Below are 20,236 nucleotides of genomic sequence, written 5' to 3'. Positions count from 1 at the left end.
AAGTGTAAAGTGGGCTCCTGATACTCTGACATTGCTGCATATCAAAACACACATTTTCTATCTTCTGTGCCACATCTGTCTGAAGTCTGGAGAGATTTAGTATCACATCATTAAAATAAAAATACAAAATAAAGTCCACCCACACACCAGCTGTTACAATGCCTCATGGTGGGGGCTGTGCTAAGAGTCCATTCATTGTTGCAAGCAAAAAGTGAAACATATTTTTTTCTACACAAGCAATGCGGATGCAGGAATCTCCCCCCGCCAGGACACTGTATTATGACAATAGGGACTGCCCACTCTCAGAATACATTGATCAGCACTGCAACTGATTGGCTGCAAGCCACTGATTAAAGAAGTTTTCCAGCAGGCCCGTTCAACAGAAGCCAGTCTAACGAAGGGCTGTATACAGATCAAAATTAATCCGATACATCAGGGACCAGCCGAATTCTGATCTGTATGTAGGCCCTCCCAGTTCAACAGAAGCCAATCATTAGATTGGATTCTGTCAAACGAGACTGCTGGAAAACACTCTTGGATCAGTGGCTTGCGGCCAGTTGACTGCAGTGCTGAAACGGGAGGGCTACAAAAAGATCGAAATTCGGCCGGTTTCTGCTGTACCAGCTGAATTTCAGTCTGTGTATACCCAGCTTAAAAATACATGTATACATAATGCATGCTTTAAGGTTTTTAGCAATGCATGTATTCTGAAAGTTTTGTGTATATGTGTCTATATACACAGCTTGATAAAATATAGGTTTTAAATGTACGACAGACATAAAAATTTCCATGATCACATCTTCAGAACATTTAGCAGTAAATAAAAATGGAGGGAGAAAGTTTTTCTAAGCAGGATGACATTTACTGTTACATTTGGTAACATTACAGACCTGGTGAGCAGCAGTTAGTGGCAGCTAAAGAAACAACACACAATAAAGAATACCCAGAAGGGCCCACAAACCACCTTTCCCGATGACTCAAAGCTATATAGACCAAAAACAAAAAGCATCAAACCACTGCTAAATGGACCATTATGAAGAATTCAACATATAATATTTTTTATTAAAATATATTTAACTCTCAGTAATAAAATCTGAAGACAAAACCTCTCCTTTTGTTTTGGGTAGGAAACACTAGGGAGATACCACTAAAAGCTATCACATTATTTTGTTTTGAATTATTCAGTTATTAAAAGTAGCATTAATCCCTTTTTTCATGGCACTTTTTTCCAGTGACAGTAACACATCATTTCACTCACTGTCTTTTTTTTTTTTTTTTTGTACACAGTATATTTGATAGGGCAAACATAGCACCCCATCCATTGTGACAATATCCAAGTGTGTCCCACGTGCAATTCAGTTGTATTCTGACTTAGATGAGTTTTGTAGGGTATAGGTTTACCATGGTACATGAGAACAATCCATAGACCAAGCAATACAAAAACACACCTTGTGCTAATCCACACAATTTCTTGTAGCCTAAAAGAATATTTTTTTAAAGAAATTAAAGGAAATGTCATGAGAGAGATACATAACTTTGCTATCATTGACCTCATTAAAAAAAAAATGTTAGCTGCTGGATGTCACCCTGATACATTGACATTAGCACTCTGACTTATTGATCGAGAATAAATATATGGCAAATAAAGTCAGAACTGATCTCCACACTTGTTCTAGCTGGAGCCTTCAATGTATTTAAAGGTACTTTGTCTTGTGGGAATCATGAAGGCTGGCATCACTGAACTCTTCTATTTAGAATGTTTATTTCCTGGTTGTCATGCTGAAGCTTTAGATTCAAAGCTTTCTAATTTGCTGACCTGAAACAAGTATAGAGGCATGGAATTCTGACACTCATGCACAGCATGGTTATTCCAGGACTGTGACTCTAAATACTTGGAGGACCTTGCAGTAAAATGCAAGCTCCACTCAATTTGCCTAGACCCACTTTCCCTTTACAGATCACTTTCTTTTAGTAGGTGTAAGATGTTCCTACTGTGTGTGTACCTGTATGAAATTTTTTTTTATACATACCTTACCTCCCCGTCTTTCACATTGCTAACCATGGATTCCTTGAAAACGTCTCAAGACACTGCAAAAGTGTCTACTTGTGAGAATTCAGCTTCTATGTATTTCCCAGGATCTAGCCTGAAGAAGCATGACATCATCCGTGCCTAGGCACCATAAGCAGAATACAGCGGTGAGGTAAGTATAGCCCCCAACTTTTTTCTTTACAGGTACATTTTACAACTGCTAATAGTAGGTGAATGGTAAAGAGGAAGGTGGTGTGTACAGTTTAAGTGGACTTTGCATTTTGCTGCAAAGTTTTCTTTAACTCAGTTACAACCATTTAGCATTTTCTTTAGGGGGGCAACAATGGCAGCCCCCTAATTTTCATATAACTGTCATTTTGCATAAAAGATAACTAGAAAGTAGTATTGTTTATTTCTCATAAAACTATGTCAGAACCTGAGTAGGGCCCTCACATAATGACAGCGATATTGATTTACATTAACCAACAATTGTCTGTTAAATAAAATACAATTACATAAAAAATAATTTCCCCAGTCCTATATAAAAGTTACATGAATTGAAATCGTTCTTTCACATAATTTGAAAATAACCTTTAAATGCACAGTTAGTATCTGACTAAAGTTTAATTACACTTGCTCACTCATTATACAGTTTGTTATGAAAATGTGTCTACATAACTGTGTCCTCAGCCATATCTTCTTTATGATTGGTCAGTGTTCCAACAAGAAGTTCATTCAAAAAGACTATACTGTACATCACAAAAAGCACATAGTATAAATCAGAATTTTTTTAGGAAAATAAAACTAAACGTACACAACACACAAGTTAGACACTTTGGGGTTTATTTACTAAAGCTGGAGAGTCCAAAATCAGACTCCCTTCTGCATAGAAACCAATCGGCTTCCAGGTTTCATTGCCAAAGCTTCATTGAACAAGCTGAGGTTATAAGCTGATTGGTTTCTATGCAGAAGGGAGTCTGATTTTGGACTCTCCAGCTTTAGTAAATAAACCCCTTTATGTCCAAATATAGATTTCATGCCATAGATTCCATATAATTCATATGGTATTCATAGTACCAATCCGCATTCACCAATTTTTTTATATAACGTAGCTAATCCTATATTGTACAGTATATAGTGTAACTTACCATGCAATACCATGGAGTGGTAAAGACTGGGTCTCTGTGTAAGGAATAGGTCTGGTAGTTGGTGAAGAATAAGGTGATAATTCTGACTGTATCTGGTAGCCGGCAGGGCACTGGACCTCTACAGGATGGCAGGTGGTACACATAATGTTCAAGAGAATCATGCCATGCTGTACCTTACATTAAAGTAGAATTCCATGTTTCATTTGACTTTAAATAGTTCACTTGGGCCAAGGTAGCCCAAGCTAATTATTCCCATTTTATTACAATCAGCCCCTGTATGTGCTGTATTGTACTGTTGTAGCTACACGCAATATGCGTTGCTATTTTCCAGAGCAGTATGGCCATCTTCCTATCTGTTGCCAAAACAAAATTGTGTTGGCCTGAATGCTTTTCTGCCATTCAGGAGAAGCCCTGCATTTTTAGCAATGAATACAAGGCTTCCTCTGATTGGCCGAGTTGGAAATTGTGACTTCATTCACTTGTCTCTCCACCTTGGAGACGGACAGCTTCTGAATTATAGAGAAGCATTCAGGCTGTCTCAATTTTGTTAAAAAGAAAATCTGTAACACATGCAGTCCTTTCACAGGGTAGGTGAGAACAAGTCCTATTCTTCTGTCCCCAAGAGCACATGGAAAATAACGAAAATAAATAGTATTAGATTTTGCATCAGTATACTTTAGAAATCGGTTCCTTTGCGTTTCCTGTGCATTTTTAATAGTTATTTGGTAAGTAAATGACATGATTATACGGAGTGATAGGAATACAGTCATATACCATTCATTGGGAGCAGGGAATTGTACTCGTATAGAGCTAGAACCTTCGCAGCCTAGTGCAGGAGTCAGATGATTAGCAATCTTAGCATTTTGATCAATACAGGAATGTTGTTCACATTTTTGTTCACACAACATAATTTTAAAAATATGGCCTTATGCAAGCTGGAAAGACAAATTGTGCATTCTAATGCACACTGTGAATTATTTGAACTCTTCCAACACATCTAAATCTCAACACTTTAAAATATTACATTTTTAGGTTGTCTACAAGCACTCTGTGTTTTGAAAAGTTGGCTAAGTATCATATTAAATTTTAATGACTATGTTGGTCTCCGCATGGCAGTTAATCTACAAAGGATAAGATCTGTAGAGCTTATAGTATCCATAATAATATGATAAAGGGATATTAATTACAAGCTTTTAGAAGCCTATAAAAACACATTGATATTTACCAAACACATTCATATTTTTACATTTGTATGTTGTAGTCGTTAATACTCACAATGTATACATTTTATACTTCAGATATATATAGACCAGATATGACAAAGGTAATTGATGAACTACACATAACTGCTTTCGCCTTGCTACCGCCATAACCATTTGCTCAATATTTATGGCTAACTGCTAATTCATTTTCTTTTTACTGGCTGAAGCTAAAAAGCACTATAAAAAGCGCTTTGGAATGCTTGCATTTTCATTATTTATTCTCCTGTAATGGTTACAAAATGTTAGTTTTATTTGAAAGTTGTCATGTTACTCTGAACTGATATTTCCACTTTGGGTGAATCCCAGTGGGCTGAATTGCTCACTCTTCACCCTACCGCACTGCTGTCTCTTCTACCAGAGTTCAAAACGAGATAGTCAACCTCTCAATATCTTCCCAACAATGAAACATCAGCTCACATAATTTAAGAATTTACAGAAATTAAGAATTTTGCACATGGGTGTTGTTTGCTGTCTCCTCTCTGTTTCTTAAGGCCTCATGCACGCTGGATGTTTTTTCCAGCGCCTTCTAGGGGTGTCTGGCATTTGTTTTCCTGCCTCTAAACACCCCTGCATGTTAGCCTATGTGCCCATGTACATATTGGCAGTATTTTTTTCTGCCTCTAAAGTTCTCTAAAAGCCTGTGTGCCCAGGAGCAGCAGTGGTTTGGCAGAAAAAAGGTATGACACCTCTAAATGCGCTTAGGCAGTAGGTTAGTGCTTGAGTGTTAATTCATTTCAATAGCCAGAGTAAATTCTTATACTGGCAAGTGAAATGAAATAACACCCAGGAACTTGACCTGCCTAAACACGTTACACACATTTACAAGAGTCAACCGTTTTTTCATCAAAACGCAGCTGCCAGGAGGAAAGGCATCTAGGAGAGTTGGGAAAATGTACTGCGTTCATGATGCCTTAGTACATTTCCTACCTTTTACTTATAACCAGTGTCTAATCAGTTGCTATGGGAGTGTACACAGGGTGCTGGAGTTGGTAAAACCGCAAACAATAACACTTTATTCAAACATAGCCCACTTGCATCTGAAAAACTTGATTGACAGCTAGTAGGAGCCAAGGCAGACCTGTGGGCATAGGATGATAAACACACAAAAGGATTGCTGAGCAAGATGTGCCGCAGTGTGTGTAACAGAAGCTCCTAACCCAGCCACAGGTTGTTGGGCAAATCAGCAGTGCTGGTTTCTCTGCCAAACTGTGGCTGGGTTAGGTGCTTTTGTCACACACACTGTTGCATGTCCTGCTCAGAGATCATTGTGTGCCTACCGGTCTGCCTTTGTTTCTATTACCTGTCAATTTCTTTGTATTTAGGTGTTCTATGTTTCAATTAAGTGTTCTTGTTTGCGGTTTTACTAACTCCAGCGCCCTGTGTTTGCTCTCTTTTTCTCTTGCATATGGAGATCCATCCCAGATCTGGCAAAGGAGCTGCAGGAGTTTTAGTAGGCCCTATCCCCCCTTTACCCACTATCTTAGCTGATTGGGACATTACACACCATTTATAAAATATCCGCCTTTGAGAAGCACTGAGTAAGCAATGCATACTTCCAGTGTGCACACTTTGCATCACATTGCACTTTGCGTATCCCTGGATTTTCTTGTAATATGTCATCTTTGGGGAGGATTTCCATCACTTCCTGTTACAGGTATAGAGCGATGTTTGTTACCAAAAATGAGGGGACATCTCTCCCCTGGGAATATACAGTCATAGCAAAAATGTTGGCACCCCTGTAATTTTGTCAGATAATACACCATTTCACCCAAAAAATTCCTGCAATTACAAATGTTTAGGGATTCTCAGGTTACTTTTGTTTGTATTGGTATGACACAAAAAAGTGGAGAAACAAAAAGCCAAATCGGACACATTCCATGTAAACCCCCAAAAATGGACATGAGAATGCTTGTAATTGCAACAGTTTTCAGGTCAAAGTGGTGCATTATATGACAGAAATGCAGGGGTGCTAATATTTTTGACTATGTATGCAGAAAATACTCTTTGGCTTAAGTTCTACTTAAAATTATGTAATGACATATGTAGCTATTAGCTGAATTGGAGTTTAACAAAATTTAGACCTTTTTCTTAAAATATACCTGAATAATGTTTACCATAAATCTGTCACTTTACCTATTTAAAGTAAAATGACACATTCCCATGACAAGCCCCCACAACCACTGATAATTTTGTGAGGCTCCACTCACCTTTGAGAGCCTTTGGAAGTGCTGGGTACTTCTAGTTAAAGGGAGCATTTGACCCTCTCCCCACTCTCCCTTAACTCTCAGAATGCAGTGCTGAGCAGCCGATTGCTAGGACTGAACCCTTTCACACTGGAGAAGGGAGGAGGTAACTAACCTTATGTAAACTCTGACACAAAGCTCAGACTTCAGGGGAAGCTGCAGGGAACATAATGAAGCTGAGTATAAGTGAGTGGGAATGGGGGTTCTGGTCTGCCAAGAGAACCCGTGTTTCCCAAAGAAGGCTTTGTATTCTTACTGTGTCATTTTATTTGTTTTGGCTTCACATCTGTGTGGAGAACCTGGGAAGTGTGTGTGTATGTATGTGTGTACATATATACACACACAAAAATATATCTTAGAAATGAAGGAAGGTGAAATGTGAATTCTATATACTCTGTGTTGATCTTTAAAATAAAATTTAAAAATAAAATCAGATTGCAGTTAAGAACATTCCGCAAAAAATGTAGAACTGAAAGTTAAGTTCATTGCTAATTAATGCATTCATCATTAGGATATGGCTTCTGCTCTGCTTGGTAACTTTTCTGTCTTCTACTGGAACTAACTTTGCATGTTTTCACGCTTTCTCAACAGAATCGCAGCTAAAATCATTTACCAATGTATTATTTCTCTATAGCTATGCAAGTGTTGTCTTTTTCAATGAAGGCACATTATTACAATATAACTACTACAAACAAATAAAATGCTAAATTTCCTTATTAGGATCAAATTCTTACACTGGATCATCAAGTACGATAGCTGGGAACAATGAAGTGTATAGGGATCCAAGAGACAAGAGATTAAAAAGGTAAATATAAACAGTGTAAAAGTAGTGATGATATTACAGCATTTGAGGTATAATTTGATTTATGTGTTGCTTGTTTCATATAGCCAAGATGGAGATCTTTCTACAACTGGTGGAGCCCCAGAGAGCTTGACATTTAAGGAGCGCCAACGCCTCTTCTCTCAAGGCCAGGATGTGTCCAACAAAGTTAAAGCTTCTCGCAAACTAATGGAACTGGAAAATGAGCTAAATACAAAATGATCCTTGTGTTTTACTATAAGGCACCTTATAGTTTAACCAATATATATATTCATAATCAAAGGACTAAAGAGGGTGGGGTGACAAAAGTGTAAAAGGGAGGAATATAAATATATATATTTTTTCTGTAAAGAGTGATTTTATGAGTCATTTATTTTGAGACTGTTAATTTGAAACCTAGAGATACTGCAATAACAAGAATGATCTAGTTATTTCCAAACTGATTTTAAGGTTTGTGAATCTCAATTACTATTTATGTGATTTTGTTGCTATTATCATATGGACACATTTGAAAATTTTTGGAATCCTGGCACAAGCTGATAACGATTAAAAAGGAAAAAAAAAAAAAAAGAGCCTGTGATGAACTGCTGAAGGCATTCCACTGTAAATGTCAAAGTGAATAATACAGTACTGTGGATGCCTGCACCAAATCTTGTAAATGTTTAATACTCGTTTGCACATTGGATTATTTTCCCTCCCTTTGTGTCATATCTGTCAAAATATTTTGCTGACAGTTTTTTCAGAGTACATTTTGGAGCAGAGAAATAGTTTGGGGGGAGGGGTTACAGGGAAAACTCCACTATAAGGTTGCTTCCTTGTCGCCGGTGTAAAAATCTGCACATTGGATCTCCAAGGGATGCATTTAATAGACTGATCTTTGTAATAGAAAAGATTTTTTTATAATAAAAATGCATCTAATGTTAATATCTTTAATTGGTTAGGCTTTTGCTTACAGACACTGGACTACAATCGATATTTTTCAAGTTATTGTACATTTTACAGTTCTAGCAATTATCTTTCGGATACAGAATAAACAAACAGTTGAAAATGCTGAAATAATGAGTCAGTACATATTTTTATCGCCAATCGTTTTCTTTTATTAAGGGGGTGGCATTCTTGGGTTGGCAATCACCACTGCTTTTAACAATTTTAAGTCCATGAGCACTTAAAAAGGCTAAGGCAATAGGGCTATACTTAAATTTCACATTTTATTGAAAATATGGACTTTCTGAAAGGTCTAAATGTACTCTGCTACAATGGAGTTTTTTGTAAAAAAAATATATAGTAAGAATGAATTGATATTGAAAATCTGTATTAAAACATTTTGTTTTTATTTTGCAATTTAACCTTTTTCTGTTGCAAATATATGTATAATTGGTCTGTGTTTTGGACATGAACACATTCTGAGCATTTGGATGAATAGACCTTCAGAAAAGTGTGGTTTTATTTTCATTTGAAAGATACACCTGATTAAATTACATTTATTTCTTAACTTCAAAGTAAGGTTTGTTATTTGTAACCTTCTAAAGCACTCTCCGCTTTTAGTTTAGTGATATCTGTCAAACTAAAGAATGAAGGAAATCCATTTCTTTTCTTTTTGTTATTTATAGAAAACACATGGGTTATAGTTATCGAACAATGAATTTGACATTCCCCGAACATTCACTCTTGAATAATCTTCCTGGTGCATGTGTTTTATATTAGCAATAAATTTACCCACAGTGAATAGGCAATGTCACGTTCACTGTTTGATAAATATACCCCTTATCTTTTCAATTAGATATACATGTAAAGAGATCAGCTTGATGTAAATATTGTGTTAATGTATTTTAAGAACCTTGTTTGTATATATAGCTTGCAAGCATGTATGAATATGGGGGCATTCATTTGATCAATACACATTCTGCATTTTGCTTTGCAGTTCTACACAATGGTTGTGCTTTACTGCTCCTTCTCATAATACTGTTGATGAATAAGCTGCCTCAATGAAAACAATGCACTCACTATGGCCAAAAGTTTGTGGACACCTGACCATCACACCTTGTTGTACTTTCTCATTCTAAGGGCTAGTTCACACTAGCTTTGAAAGCAGGCGTTTGAGGGGCATTCTTAACGCTTCTCAAACGCCTATGAAAATGATACTATGGGCAGCACATAGTGCTGTTCACATTATCAAAACATCTTCAAAATTGAAGCCTCATGTCGAGTCAGGAGGAATTGAAGCCTTTCAACGCCTCCCATTCAAGTCTATGGTGAGGCTCCTCAAATACCCTGGCAGGCATTTGCGGGGTGTTAATACCATTAGAGTTTATTATAGGCGTTTGTGAAGCGGTTTTAATGCTTTTAAAACATCTCATACTAAAGCTCATAAACGCCTGTCTAATGCTATAGAGGCGTTTTTGAAGAGTTATAAATTTAGTCAAGTGTGAACAAGCCCTAACACCATAGCCATTAACCCTTTTGCTGCTGTGGATGCAGCAGTGCCTGCATGTAAACTAACTCCCAGCTGCTATATTAGCCAGGAGTCTGTTTACATTTTTGCTCCTAGCTATGTGTTAGAAGTGATTCAGGCTCTAAAGCTTGCCGAATCACTTCAACATTTAAATGAAGGTGCCATGTGTCCCTCCTGAGTGCTGATCTTCCCTGTGTACTATGAACTCAGAAGCACTCCGCTCGGAGCATTTATGGTCTCAGTTGTCAAACCCCAGCCTCTCTGACAGGAGTAGAACCTGACTGAGCACAGTCTATGGCCAGGCAACTTCAACAGAGAAAAATATTTTAAAATTATAGTTTAATAAAAAATAAATGCCCCAATTTTTTTTAAATCCTCCCTATAAGGGGTATCCTTATAGCAATGACCTTATAATGTATTTTATCTCAGCCATACAAAACAAAAAGCAGAACATGGCGTTTGCCATTGCAGATTTCTCCTTTTGAACATTATATTTGTCTGACTGTTGTGCTTTTCAAATGGTTTCATTGCTTTGAGTATGCAGCACTTCACTTCTTCTCACACTTTCTAATCTGCATCCTTGTTTAAGGTCAGTGACACAATGCTTTGTAGCCATAGGTATCTAGGCAATGACATTTCTTTAAAGAGGTTCAGCAATGACATCCCTGTAATTCTTTAACTACAGGTTTCTTTAGTCAGGAAGCAAAGTAATATCATTGAAGTAGCTAAGTACCCCTTGAGTACTCAGCTACTTCATTTATTGTAATACCAAAAAAAAGGAAAGGAGCAGGTATGCTACAACTTAGGCTGCTGATCAAATTCTTAAAGGTAAACCCTGAAATAAGAAAAATTGTGCTAATGAAAATAAACTACACTTGAGAAACATGACAGGTCGAGATAAGTTAAGCCATAGATTATTTGTTGTGCTTTAGGGTTTTTTTTGTTAAGACACAGCCACACCAATGAGGAGTCCCCCACTCAACAGCTCTATTCTGACAAGGGGACACGGCGACACCGATTGACAAAAGTTTTACAACTTGCCCATTTGACAAATTTCGATCTAATGATCGACTTCTGTCAAACAGTCAGCCCCACACACTGATCAAAATTGATCCATCTATGGGCAGCTTTACCAAGCTACCACAAAAAGAGAGCACATTTTTCTTTTCTTTTTTTTGCAAATGTTCAGCTAAACTATAAGGCTCCATGCACACTGGGCGTTTTAATAACGGTGGTAACATTAGTTGTGTAAAGTCACGTTAAAAACTTGAGTTTTTCAGCATTTTTGCTTTAGCTTTTAGCGGCATTTTTCCACCTTTTTTCACCTTTGCGTTTTGTAGTGTTTTTTTATGACCCACCCCCCATTTTTTTTTTCTGTTAAAAAAAAGTCCAAAAACACCAGTTTGCCGTGTCTTTCAGCGTTACAGCATTTTTACAGCTAAAAAACTCCTCTAGAAATCCACTAGTTCTGGGAAGTTTTCCAGCCAAAAAACTCCCCTGCCAAAATAACGCTGATTACAGTCTGTTACATGGACACAGGATAACATGCTTGGGGGGTTTACTAGCTGTAGACAAAAATGTCAAAAGCCAAAAACAGCAGCTGTAAAATGTCCAGTGTGCATGAGGACTAATGAGCAACATCTAATGGATGGAGAGCCACATGTTATTCTCTGAGCCACTGCCTGGGAACAAGTTTTCTTTTTAAACAGGCTAACCAATAGTAACTTATCAGTCTGTTAGTTATTAATTAATTTTAATTTTCCATATCTGAGCAGAGCAGTCCTTTCCTTAAGTCAAATAATCATAGCATATTTTTTGAAAGTTTGAAACTGCACAAAATTATTATTATATTATTATACAGTATTTATATAGCGCCAAAGGGTATGCTCAGCGCTGTACAGTAGCAAGGGGGACAGAACATGAGACAAGACAGCAACAATACAATACACGAGGGGTTCGAGGGCCCTGCGCTTACAATCTAGGAGGGAGGGGAAGGTGGTACAGGAGAAAAATGGCTGTGGGGGATGGAGTGGTGGGAGGAGTGGAGGAGGTTAGTTGTTAGGTGAGGTCAGGTGTTAGGTGAGGTTGGGGTAGGCTTCCCTGAAGAGGAGGGTTTTCAGGGTGCGTCTGAAGGTGAGGAGGGTAGGTGACAGTCTGATGGATTGGGGTAGGGAGTTCCAGAGGATGGGGGAAGTCCTAGAAAAGTCCTGCAATCGTGCGTGAGAGGAGGAGACCAGGGAGCTAGAGAGTAGGAGGTCCTGTGAGGAGCGGAGGGCACGGGTAGGGTAGTATTTGGATATCAGGTCAGTTATGTAGTTTGGGGCGGCGTTGTGAATGGCTTTGTAGGTCAGAGTTAGCAGTTTGAATTTGATGCGTTGGGCAATCAGGAGCCAATGCAGGGATTGGCAGAGGGGGGAGGCAGATGTGGAGCGGTTGGTGAGGTGGATTAGTCTAGCTGCTGAGTTTGTGTAGGCCAGTGAGAAGGGAATTGCAATAGTCCAGGCGTGAGATGATGAGGGAGTGTACGAGTTGTTTGGTGGTGTCTGGGGTGAGGAATGTGCATATCTTGGAGATGTTGCAGAGGTGGAGCCTGCAAGATCTAGATTGCAGTTGGATGTGGGGTAGGAAGAAGAGGTGGGAGTCCAGGATGACACCCAGGACTTTGGCGTGTGGGGTGGGAGAGATGGTGGCGTGTGTTAGTAGTGATGGAGAGGATGGGGGGGGCGCGGGGTGGGGGGAAAACTAGGAGCTTGGTTTTGGATAGGTTAAGCTTGAGGAAATGGAGCGACATCCAGTCTGATATGTCATTTAGGAGGTGGGCGATGCGGCCAGAGAGCGAGGGGGTGAGGTGGGGGGTGGAGAGGTAAATTTGGGTGTCGTCGGCATAGAGGTGGTAATTGAAGCCGTGGGAGTGAATAAGTTTGCCAAGGGAGGAGGTATAGATGGAGAAGAGGAGGGGCCCGAGGACAGAGCCTTGGGGGACCCCGACAGAGAGGGGAAGGGAGGTGGCAGTGTTGTAGGTGACGCTGAAGGAGCGTTGGGAAAGGTAGGAGGAGAACCAGGAGAGAGCAGCGTCCCTGATGCCAAGGGAGTGCAGTTTGGCAAGGAGGAGAGGGTGGTCAACAGTGTCAAAAGCCGCGGAGAGGTCGAGGAGCAGAAGGATAGAATAGTGGCCATTGGCTTTGGCGGTTAGCAGGTCGTTGGTGATTTTAAGTAGGGCGGTTTCGGTGGAGTGCAGGGGACGGAAGCCAGACTGTAGGGGGTCAAGGAGGTTATCGCTTAGGTGATTGTAGGCCAGGCGCTCAAGGAGCTTGGAAGTGAAAGGCAGGTGGAAGATGGGTCTAAGGTTGTTAAGATTAGTGGGGTCAAGGGAGGGTTTTTTGAGTATGGGGGTGATGTGTGCGTGCTTTAGAGGGGAGGGGATGGGAAGGTGCCGGTGGAGAGGGAGAGATTGAAAATGTGGGTGAGGGAGCGAATGATGGAGGGGGGGTGACTGGAGGAGCTGTGAGGGGATAGAGTCCAGGGGGCAGGTGGTGAGGCGGGCTTCAGTGAAGACCTTAGAGACCTCCTCAGGGGTAGTTGGGCTGAAGGAGTGGAGTGTTGGGGAGGTGATGGTGTGCGGGGCATTGGGTATAGTGGGGGGTAGTGTGGCTATGAGGTCGGGGGAGGGGAGGGTTGAGGGGTTGGAGGAGGGTGGGAGGCTGGTTGGAGAGGTGGATTGTGAGTTGACAATGTCCTTACGGATTGCGTCAATCTTGTTTTGGAAGTGATTGGCAATCTCGTGGGCGGTGAGTGAGGTGCTGGGTGGAGGTGGGGGGGGAGAGAGCAGGGATTTGAAAGTGGAGAAGAGCCAGCGAGGACAGGTGGAGAGGGTGTTGATAAGGGTTATGAAATAGGCTTGCTTGGCGGCGTTGAGGGAGGTGGTGTAGGCGGCTTTATAGAGGGAGAACGCGCAAGGGGATCTGGTTTTGCGCCATAAGCGCTCCAGCGCGCGGCTGCGTCGTTTGAGGCATTTCGAGTGGTCATTTTCCCAGGGTTGAAGCAGTCGGGGTCTAATGCTACGTGTGGTTAGGGGTGCCAGGGAGTCAAGGGCAGCTGACAGTGAGTCGTTGTATGCAGTAGTGGCCAGGTCAGGGCATGACAGAGGGAGGATACTGTCATACAGACGGTCAGCTGCCGGGTGGAGATGGGTCGGGTTCAGATTGCGGAGGTTGCGGGTGATGGTTAGATGCTTCGGGGGGGGGAGTTGAGGTAGGGGGAGATGGAGAATGTGAGGAGGTGGTGGTCAGAGAGGGGGAAGGGGGTGTTAGTGAAGTCGTGGGGGGTGCAGAGGTGGGAGAAAACGAGGTCCAGGGTGTTTCCATTGGAGTGGGTGGAGGACTGTGTGTGCTGTGTGAGCGCGAAGGAGGAGGTTAGAAGGAGGAGTTGGGAAGTAGCCGGGCTGTTGGCGTTGATTGGGATATTGAAGTCGGTACCTCGGAGGAGAGGAAGAAGGGGAGCCAGGCGGCAAAGTCGTCTAGGAAGGGGGATGTGGAACCAGGAGGCCGATAGATTACCGCAATCCTTAGGGGGGTGGGAGAGAAGAGCAAGATGCAGTGGGCATCGAAGGAGAAGGATTGGGAGGGGGGGTTAGGGAGGACCTGGAAGGTGCTCAGCGGTGGTAGGAGCATACCAACCCCTCCGCCTCTGCGCCCACTCGGTCTGGGTGAATGGGTCCAGACGAGGCCTCCATAGGAGAGGGCACCAGGGGAGGTGGAGTCAGTGGCTTGGATCCAGGTTTCGGTGACCGCTAGGCGGTTGAGGGAGTGGTAGACAAAGAGGTCGTGGTTTGCGGTTAGCTTGTTGCAGACCAAACGGGCGTTCAGGAGTGCAACCGAGAGGGGAGGGTGGATGTGGGGAGGAGGGGGACAGATATGAGATTGAGGGGGTTGTGGTGGTTGGCGTGAGTAGGGGGGTGTCAGGAGGGGGAGTGGGGAGATGTCACCGGCGGTTAGGAGGAGGGTGAGGAAGGTGGCATGGGAATGGGAGGTGCAGGAGCGCGTGGGTCTGTTGGTGGTGGCATGTGGGTCGGCGGGGGAGTGGAGTATCAGGAGGAGGTGGTGAGAGCCGTAGAGGGGGGAAGGAAGAAGTGAGTTTAAAGTTGTTCTAAAAATGAAATATATTACTAACCAGGTGTCTGAATTCACAATTTTTCTGACTGGCTATTTATTAAAAAAAAAACTATATGTACTGATTGTGTTTTGTTTAATTTTACTGTTGTAGACTTTCTGTACAGGAAGACAATGGGGGAGATTTACTAAAACTGGTTCACACATAATCTGGTGTAGCTGTGCATAGTAACCAATCATCTTCTAGGTTTTATTGTTGCAGCTTAACTGAACAAGCTGTAATTAGAAGCTGATTGGTTGCTCTGCACAGCTGCACCAGATTCTGTGTGCACCAGTTTTCATAAGTCCACCCCCCCCCCCCAATGGCTCAACAAAAGCAGAGTGTAAATAGCTAAGCAAATGGCATGACTCAATGGAAATCCTCTGTACTGAGATAGTCTACACTACTCTACTTGACTTTACAGAGCTACAGTCCAATTTCTCTGCTCTGGTTCCTGCACTGATTAATCCAGTTATTCTATTCCACAATTGTCTTCTCCCAATGTTTATATGTTGCCATTTACAGTCATGGCCGAAATTGTTGGCACCCTTGATATTTCTCCAGGAAATCATGTATTTCTCACGAAACGTATTGCATTAACACATGTTTTGCTATACACATGTTTATTCCCTTTGTGTGTATTGGGACAAAACAAAAAAAGGGAGGAAAGAAAGCAAATTCGACATAATGTCACACAAACCTCCAAAAATGGGCTGGACAAAAGTATTGGCACCCTTTCACAACTGCGGATAAATAAGAATGTTACAAGCATGTGATGCTCCTGTAAACTCACCTGGGGCAAGTAACAGGTGTGGGCAATATAGAAATCACACCTGAAAGCAGATAAAAAGGAGAGACGTTCACTTAACCTTTGCATTGTGTGTCTGTCTGTGCCACACTAAGCATGGACAACAGAAAGAGGAGACGAGAACTGTCTGAGGACCTGAGAACCAAAATTGTGGCAAAATATCAACAATCTCAAGGTTACAAGTCCATCTCCAGAGAACTAGATTTGCCTTTGTCCACAGTGCGCAACATTATCAAGAAGTTTGCAACCCATGGCACTGTAGCTAATCTCCCTGGTCGTGGACGGATGAGGAAAATTGATGAAAGATTGCAACGCAGAATAGTCCGGATGGTGGATAAGCAGCCCCAAACATGTTCCAAAGACATTCAAGCTGTCCTGCAGGCTCAGGGAGCATCAGTGTCAGCGCGAACTATCCGTCGACATTTAAATGAAATGAAACGCTATGGCAGGAGACCCAGGAGGACCCCACTGCTGACACAGAGACATAAAAAAGCATGACTACAGTTTGCCAAAATGTACTTGAGTAAGCCAAAAGCCTTCTGGGAAAACGTCTTGTGGACAGATGAGACCAAGATAGAGCTTTTCGGTAAAGCACATCATTCTACTGTTTACCGAAAACGGAATGAGGCCTACAAAGAACAAAACACAGTACCTACGGTAAAATATGGTGGAGGTTCAATGATGTTTTGGGGTTGTTTTGCTGCCTCTGGCACTGGGTGCCTTGACTGTGTGCAAGGCATCATGAAATCTGAGGATTACCAAAGGATTTTGGGTCGCACTGTAGGGCCCAGTGTCAGAAAGCTGGGTTTGCGTCCAAGATCCTGGGTCTTCCAGCAGGACAATGACCCCAAACATACGTCAAAAAGCACTCAGAAATGGATGGCAAAGAAGCGCTGGAGAGTTCTGAAGTGGCCAGCAATGAGCCCAGATCTAAATCCCATTGAACACCTGTGGAGAGATCTTAAAATTGCTGTTGGGAAAAGGTGTCCTTCCAATAAGAGAGACCTGGAGCTGTTTGCAAAGGAAGAGTGGTCCAAAATTCCGGGTGAGAGGTGTCAGAAGCTTATTGATGGTTATAGGAAGCGACTGATTTCAGTTATGTTTTCCAAAGGGTGTGCAACCAAATATTAAGTTAAGGGTGCCAATACTTTTGTCCAGCCCATTTTTGGGGTTTTGTGTGACATTATGTCATATTTGCTTTTCTGCCTCTGTTTTATATTTGTTCCAATACATACAAAGGGAATAAACATGTGTATAGCAAAACATGTGTTAATGCAATACCTTTTTTGTGTGAAATACTTGATTTTCAGGAAAAATATCAAGGGTGCCAACAATTTCGGCCATGACTGTATATACTGAAGAAAATGTCTCTCTCCTATACTCTGTAGCTGGTTTCCCTTTTCCAATATGAATGCCATTTGCTTGAACTTATACTATACTATAATAGCTAATGCTATTGCTATAGCTGAAATTGTACTAATCTTTACATTTGACACTGTTTATCGGCATTTCTACTGAAAAAAAACACAGCATTTCCTTGGTATTTGGGATACTGCACTGTGTTTTTGTTTCTTCATGTATAACCCCAGCCATTTAAAGCCATTTAACTTCCCATTGTCTCTGGAACAGGAAGTAAAGTCTCCCTATAGAGGACACAGGCAGGAGAAAATCATTGACAGGTTCTAGTCCTTCACCACTCCAAATTTAATGAAGTTTTTGCTGGAGTTTCTCTTTAAAGGAGATTTATAGTCACAGCATACAGCTTTACACTAAATTTATATTCTATATGGCTAGCTAGGAAATTTTAAAAAGTGCCACAGACTAAAAACTGAATATTTGGCCCTATCAGTGACCATTTGATTAGGGATGCATGCACACCAGGAGTCAAAAAAAGCTGCTTTTAATTGCCTTAGATATTTTTCCGTCTCTGTACGCCCCTCTAAGTTAGCCTTCGTGTCCATGTACACATGTGTGTTTAGAGGCAGAAGAAAAAACATCTCTTGTGTGTTCAGGAGAGGAGCATTCATTCATTTCAATGGCTAGAATATATTCCCAGATGTAGGAAACACAAAAGGAAAGACCTAAAAATACCCTGAGCCCTGTCCTCAGTATTTGTGTTTCCTCCACTTGAAGGACACATTCCTCAGGAATTAGCTGTGCAGGGAGAGTGGGCTTCATCACTAACCTTACTCTCCTTCATATAGTCACCATTTTTTTCTTTCTTTTTTTCAGTTCCCCAAACTATCTGCATGGGTTAGGCATGGGGCTCCCTCCTTGGTTCTATGAGGATCCAGGATGGGGTTGGTGAGGCTTCTCCCAAGCTGCTTAGGTGTTTTTTGTTGTTTGTTTTTTTTCTGGACTGGCAGCACTGGATGTCACTTCTGTTACAGGTGGAGCCAGGCAATTGGTGCAAGACTCCTAAGTTCTGGCCCATGGAGTGCAGGAGGAGGGGGCAGACTTTTATTGGATCACATCAAGTTCCAGGGTCTCGCATAGTGTCTGACAACAGTCACGGAATAGAGCTTTGCTTTCTTCTCATTTGGCAACGTTGAGGCTGAAAAGCACATGGGACCCCTATGACCTGGGCACTTCCTGCTGAATGGCACCACTCCAGATAAGTGAGCTTACATGTGTGCAGTCTGCTTGCCTGTTTGTAGGGGGAAGAGAATGTGTTTTTTCTCTCTCCCCATCTTTCTATCCTGCACGAATCTGGTTCATGTGTGTCCTTAGCTTCCCTATTTAGGCACCTGTTTTTTACTAAGCCAGGTGGCATTTTTTTTATGCAATTTTTCCTGTTTCTCCATTTTTTCAGCCTCTGAGTAGAGATAAGCCCCAAGCAGCTGCCAAAAAGAAATTTTCCTCTTTGTATGATTAAACTAAAGGAAAGCTGGACTGAACCTTTATGTCACAATTATGTTGAAAATTTAGTGCACAAAGAATTTTCTACAGCTTGTAAAGTTCTCATTAATATTAAAGAATAAGTTCACCTTTTGGACAAAAATAATGCACATTTTTTTGCAGGTAAAAAAAAGTATTATTTTTGTCCAAAGGAACCTGGAAAGCATTGCACCAGTGATCAGTAGATAATTGATGCTATGCAGGTCTCCTCCTAGTTTGCAGTCAGTTGCTGCAGCTGCACACATTCCTGCTGCATGCTAGGCTCATGGGGCTTGCTCACACACAGAAGCATAAAGTGGAACCAGTGGAGAGGGAGACTATCATCTAGTTTAAGAAGTTATATTTTGCCCTCATTCTGATTGTTTGATGAGTCTAACCACCCACAGAGCCACTTGATGAGGAGATGGGAGTTGCTGCTATCCATGGTTAGTCCAGGTTATGTTTAATCCATACCAGGTTATAGACGCCCTGTAAGAGGATCCAGCTGACCTTCTGAGATATTGTGTTCTCAAATGTGTGATAATATTGCGCATGTGGTGAGTGCGCAATTCTATTATTTGATTTATCACCAGAAGATAAAAGGGGATCACTTCTAACCCGAAATCCTGTATTGGGACTTCACGTCTACTAATATTTGTGGACTTTTTGCACTTTATACACCATTACTCACCTTACTGAATATTCTGTCACTTTATATTTACTAACACTAATATGTTGGTCACTTTAATCAGCACTACCTTCACTTTAAAAATCTCAATGGATTAATATTGATTTATATTGCTGGTTATTAATTTTTACCATTGATTTCTTTGCATGGTATTTATGCATTGTACTTATATATTAGCGCTGCACCTTATTTTGATATATTGGTCAGAATATCTGCTTGCATACAAGATGTATGGCCAAGCAGATATTTTGGCAGGAAGCTTGAATGAACTACCATGACGCTCCACAGGCTGTCGGGATTTGCAGTTCATTAATTCATGGACATTCGTGAATGAATGACGCGGCCATGTGGGCAGAGCCGTGCTGTTTTCAAATCTGACAGATAGTACGAAGAAACTTCTTCCTGTGCTATCTGTCAGAGGGAGGGGATGGCAGGCACGGCTGCAGCTATTGGAGCATGTTACATGTTCCACCCTAAAAACGGGTGGAACATGTAACATGTTCCCAAAGGTGAACTTATCCTTTTAAAGAAGAAATGTCTTACACATTTCTGGGGTAGTATCTGTTTCAGTTCTGGGGTTCCTAATAGGAATGGCAAAACAGATGAAGAGGAGATGGAATATATTGAAGTACTTAGCAATGTTACTTCCTAAAAAGATACACTGGACAGTGATGCCAAATCCTCTAGATACAAGCTTTCTCAGGAGGATGTGGATAATCTTTTGAAGATGATTTATGAGACCTTAGATATGCAAGAAGAGG

At 41.3% G+C, this 20,236-nt stretch overlaps 1 protein-coding gene across 23 annotated transcripts in view; it reads left to right on the top strand.

Moving 5' to 3' along the window:
* The window catches only part of AFDN (afadin, adherens junction formation factor), a 314,907-nt gene extending 305,913 nt beyond the window's left edge, over positions 1 to 8,994 (top strand). For 21 of the 23 annotated variants that reach the window (XM_089668566.1, XM_089668562.1, XM_089668560.1 and 18 more), the window contains 2 exons: positions 7,403 to 7,487; positions 7,571 to 8,994. In XM_089668566.1, the coding sequence (XP_089524692.1) occupies positions 7,403 to 7,487; positions 7,571 to 7,724 (239 nt within the window). In that variant the 3' untranslated portion in view covers positions 7,725 to 8,994. Of the gene's footprint in view, positions 1 to 4,475; positions 4,502 to 7,402; positions 7,488 to 7,570 lie in introns of all 23 variants that reach the window. The other 2 variants (XR_016311500.1, XM_089668573.1) reach the window with 2 other exon arrangements.
* The last annotated feature ends 11,242 nt before the right edge of the window (positions 8,995 to 20,236 follow it).

This window comes from Staurois parvus, unplaced genomic scaffold (genome assembly GCF_062004578.1).
Source record: "Staurois parvus isolate SC_StPar_1 unplaced genomic scaffold, SC_StPar_1.0 ptg000059l, whole genome shotgun sequence".
Classification (NCBI taxonomy): Eukaryota; Metazoa; Chordata; class Amphibia; order Anura; family Ranidae; genus Staurois; species Staurois parvus.
This window is presented reverse-complemented; position numbering and strand designations above follow the sequence as displayed.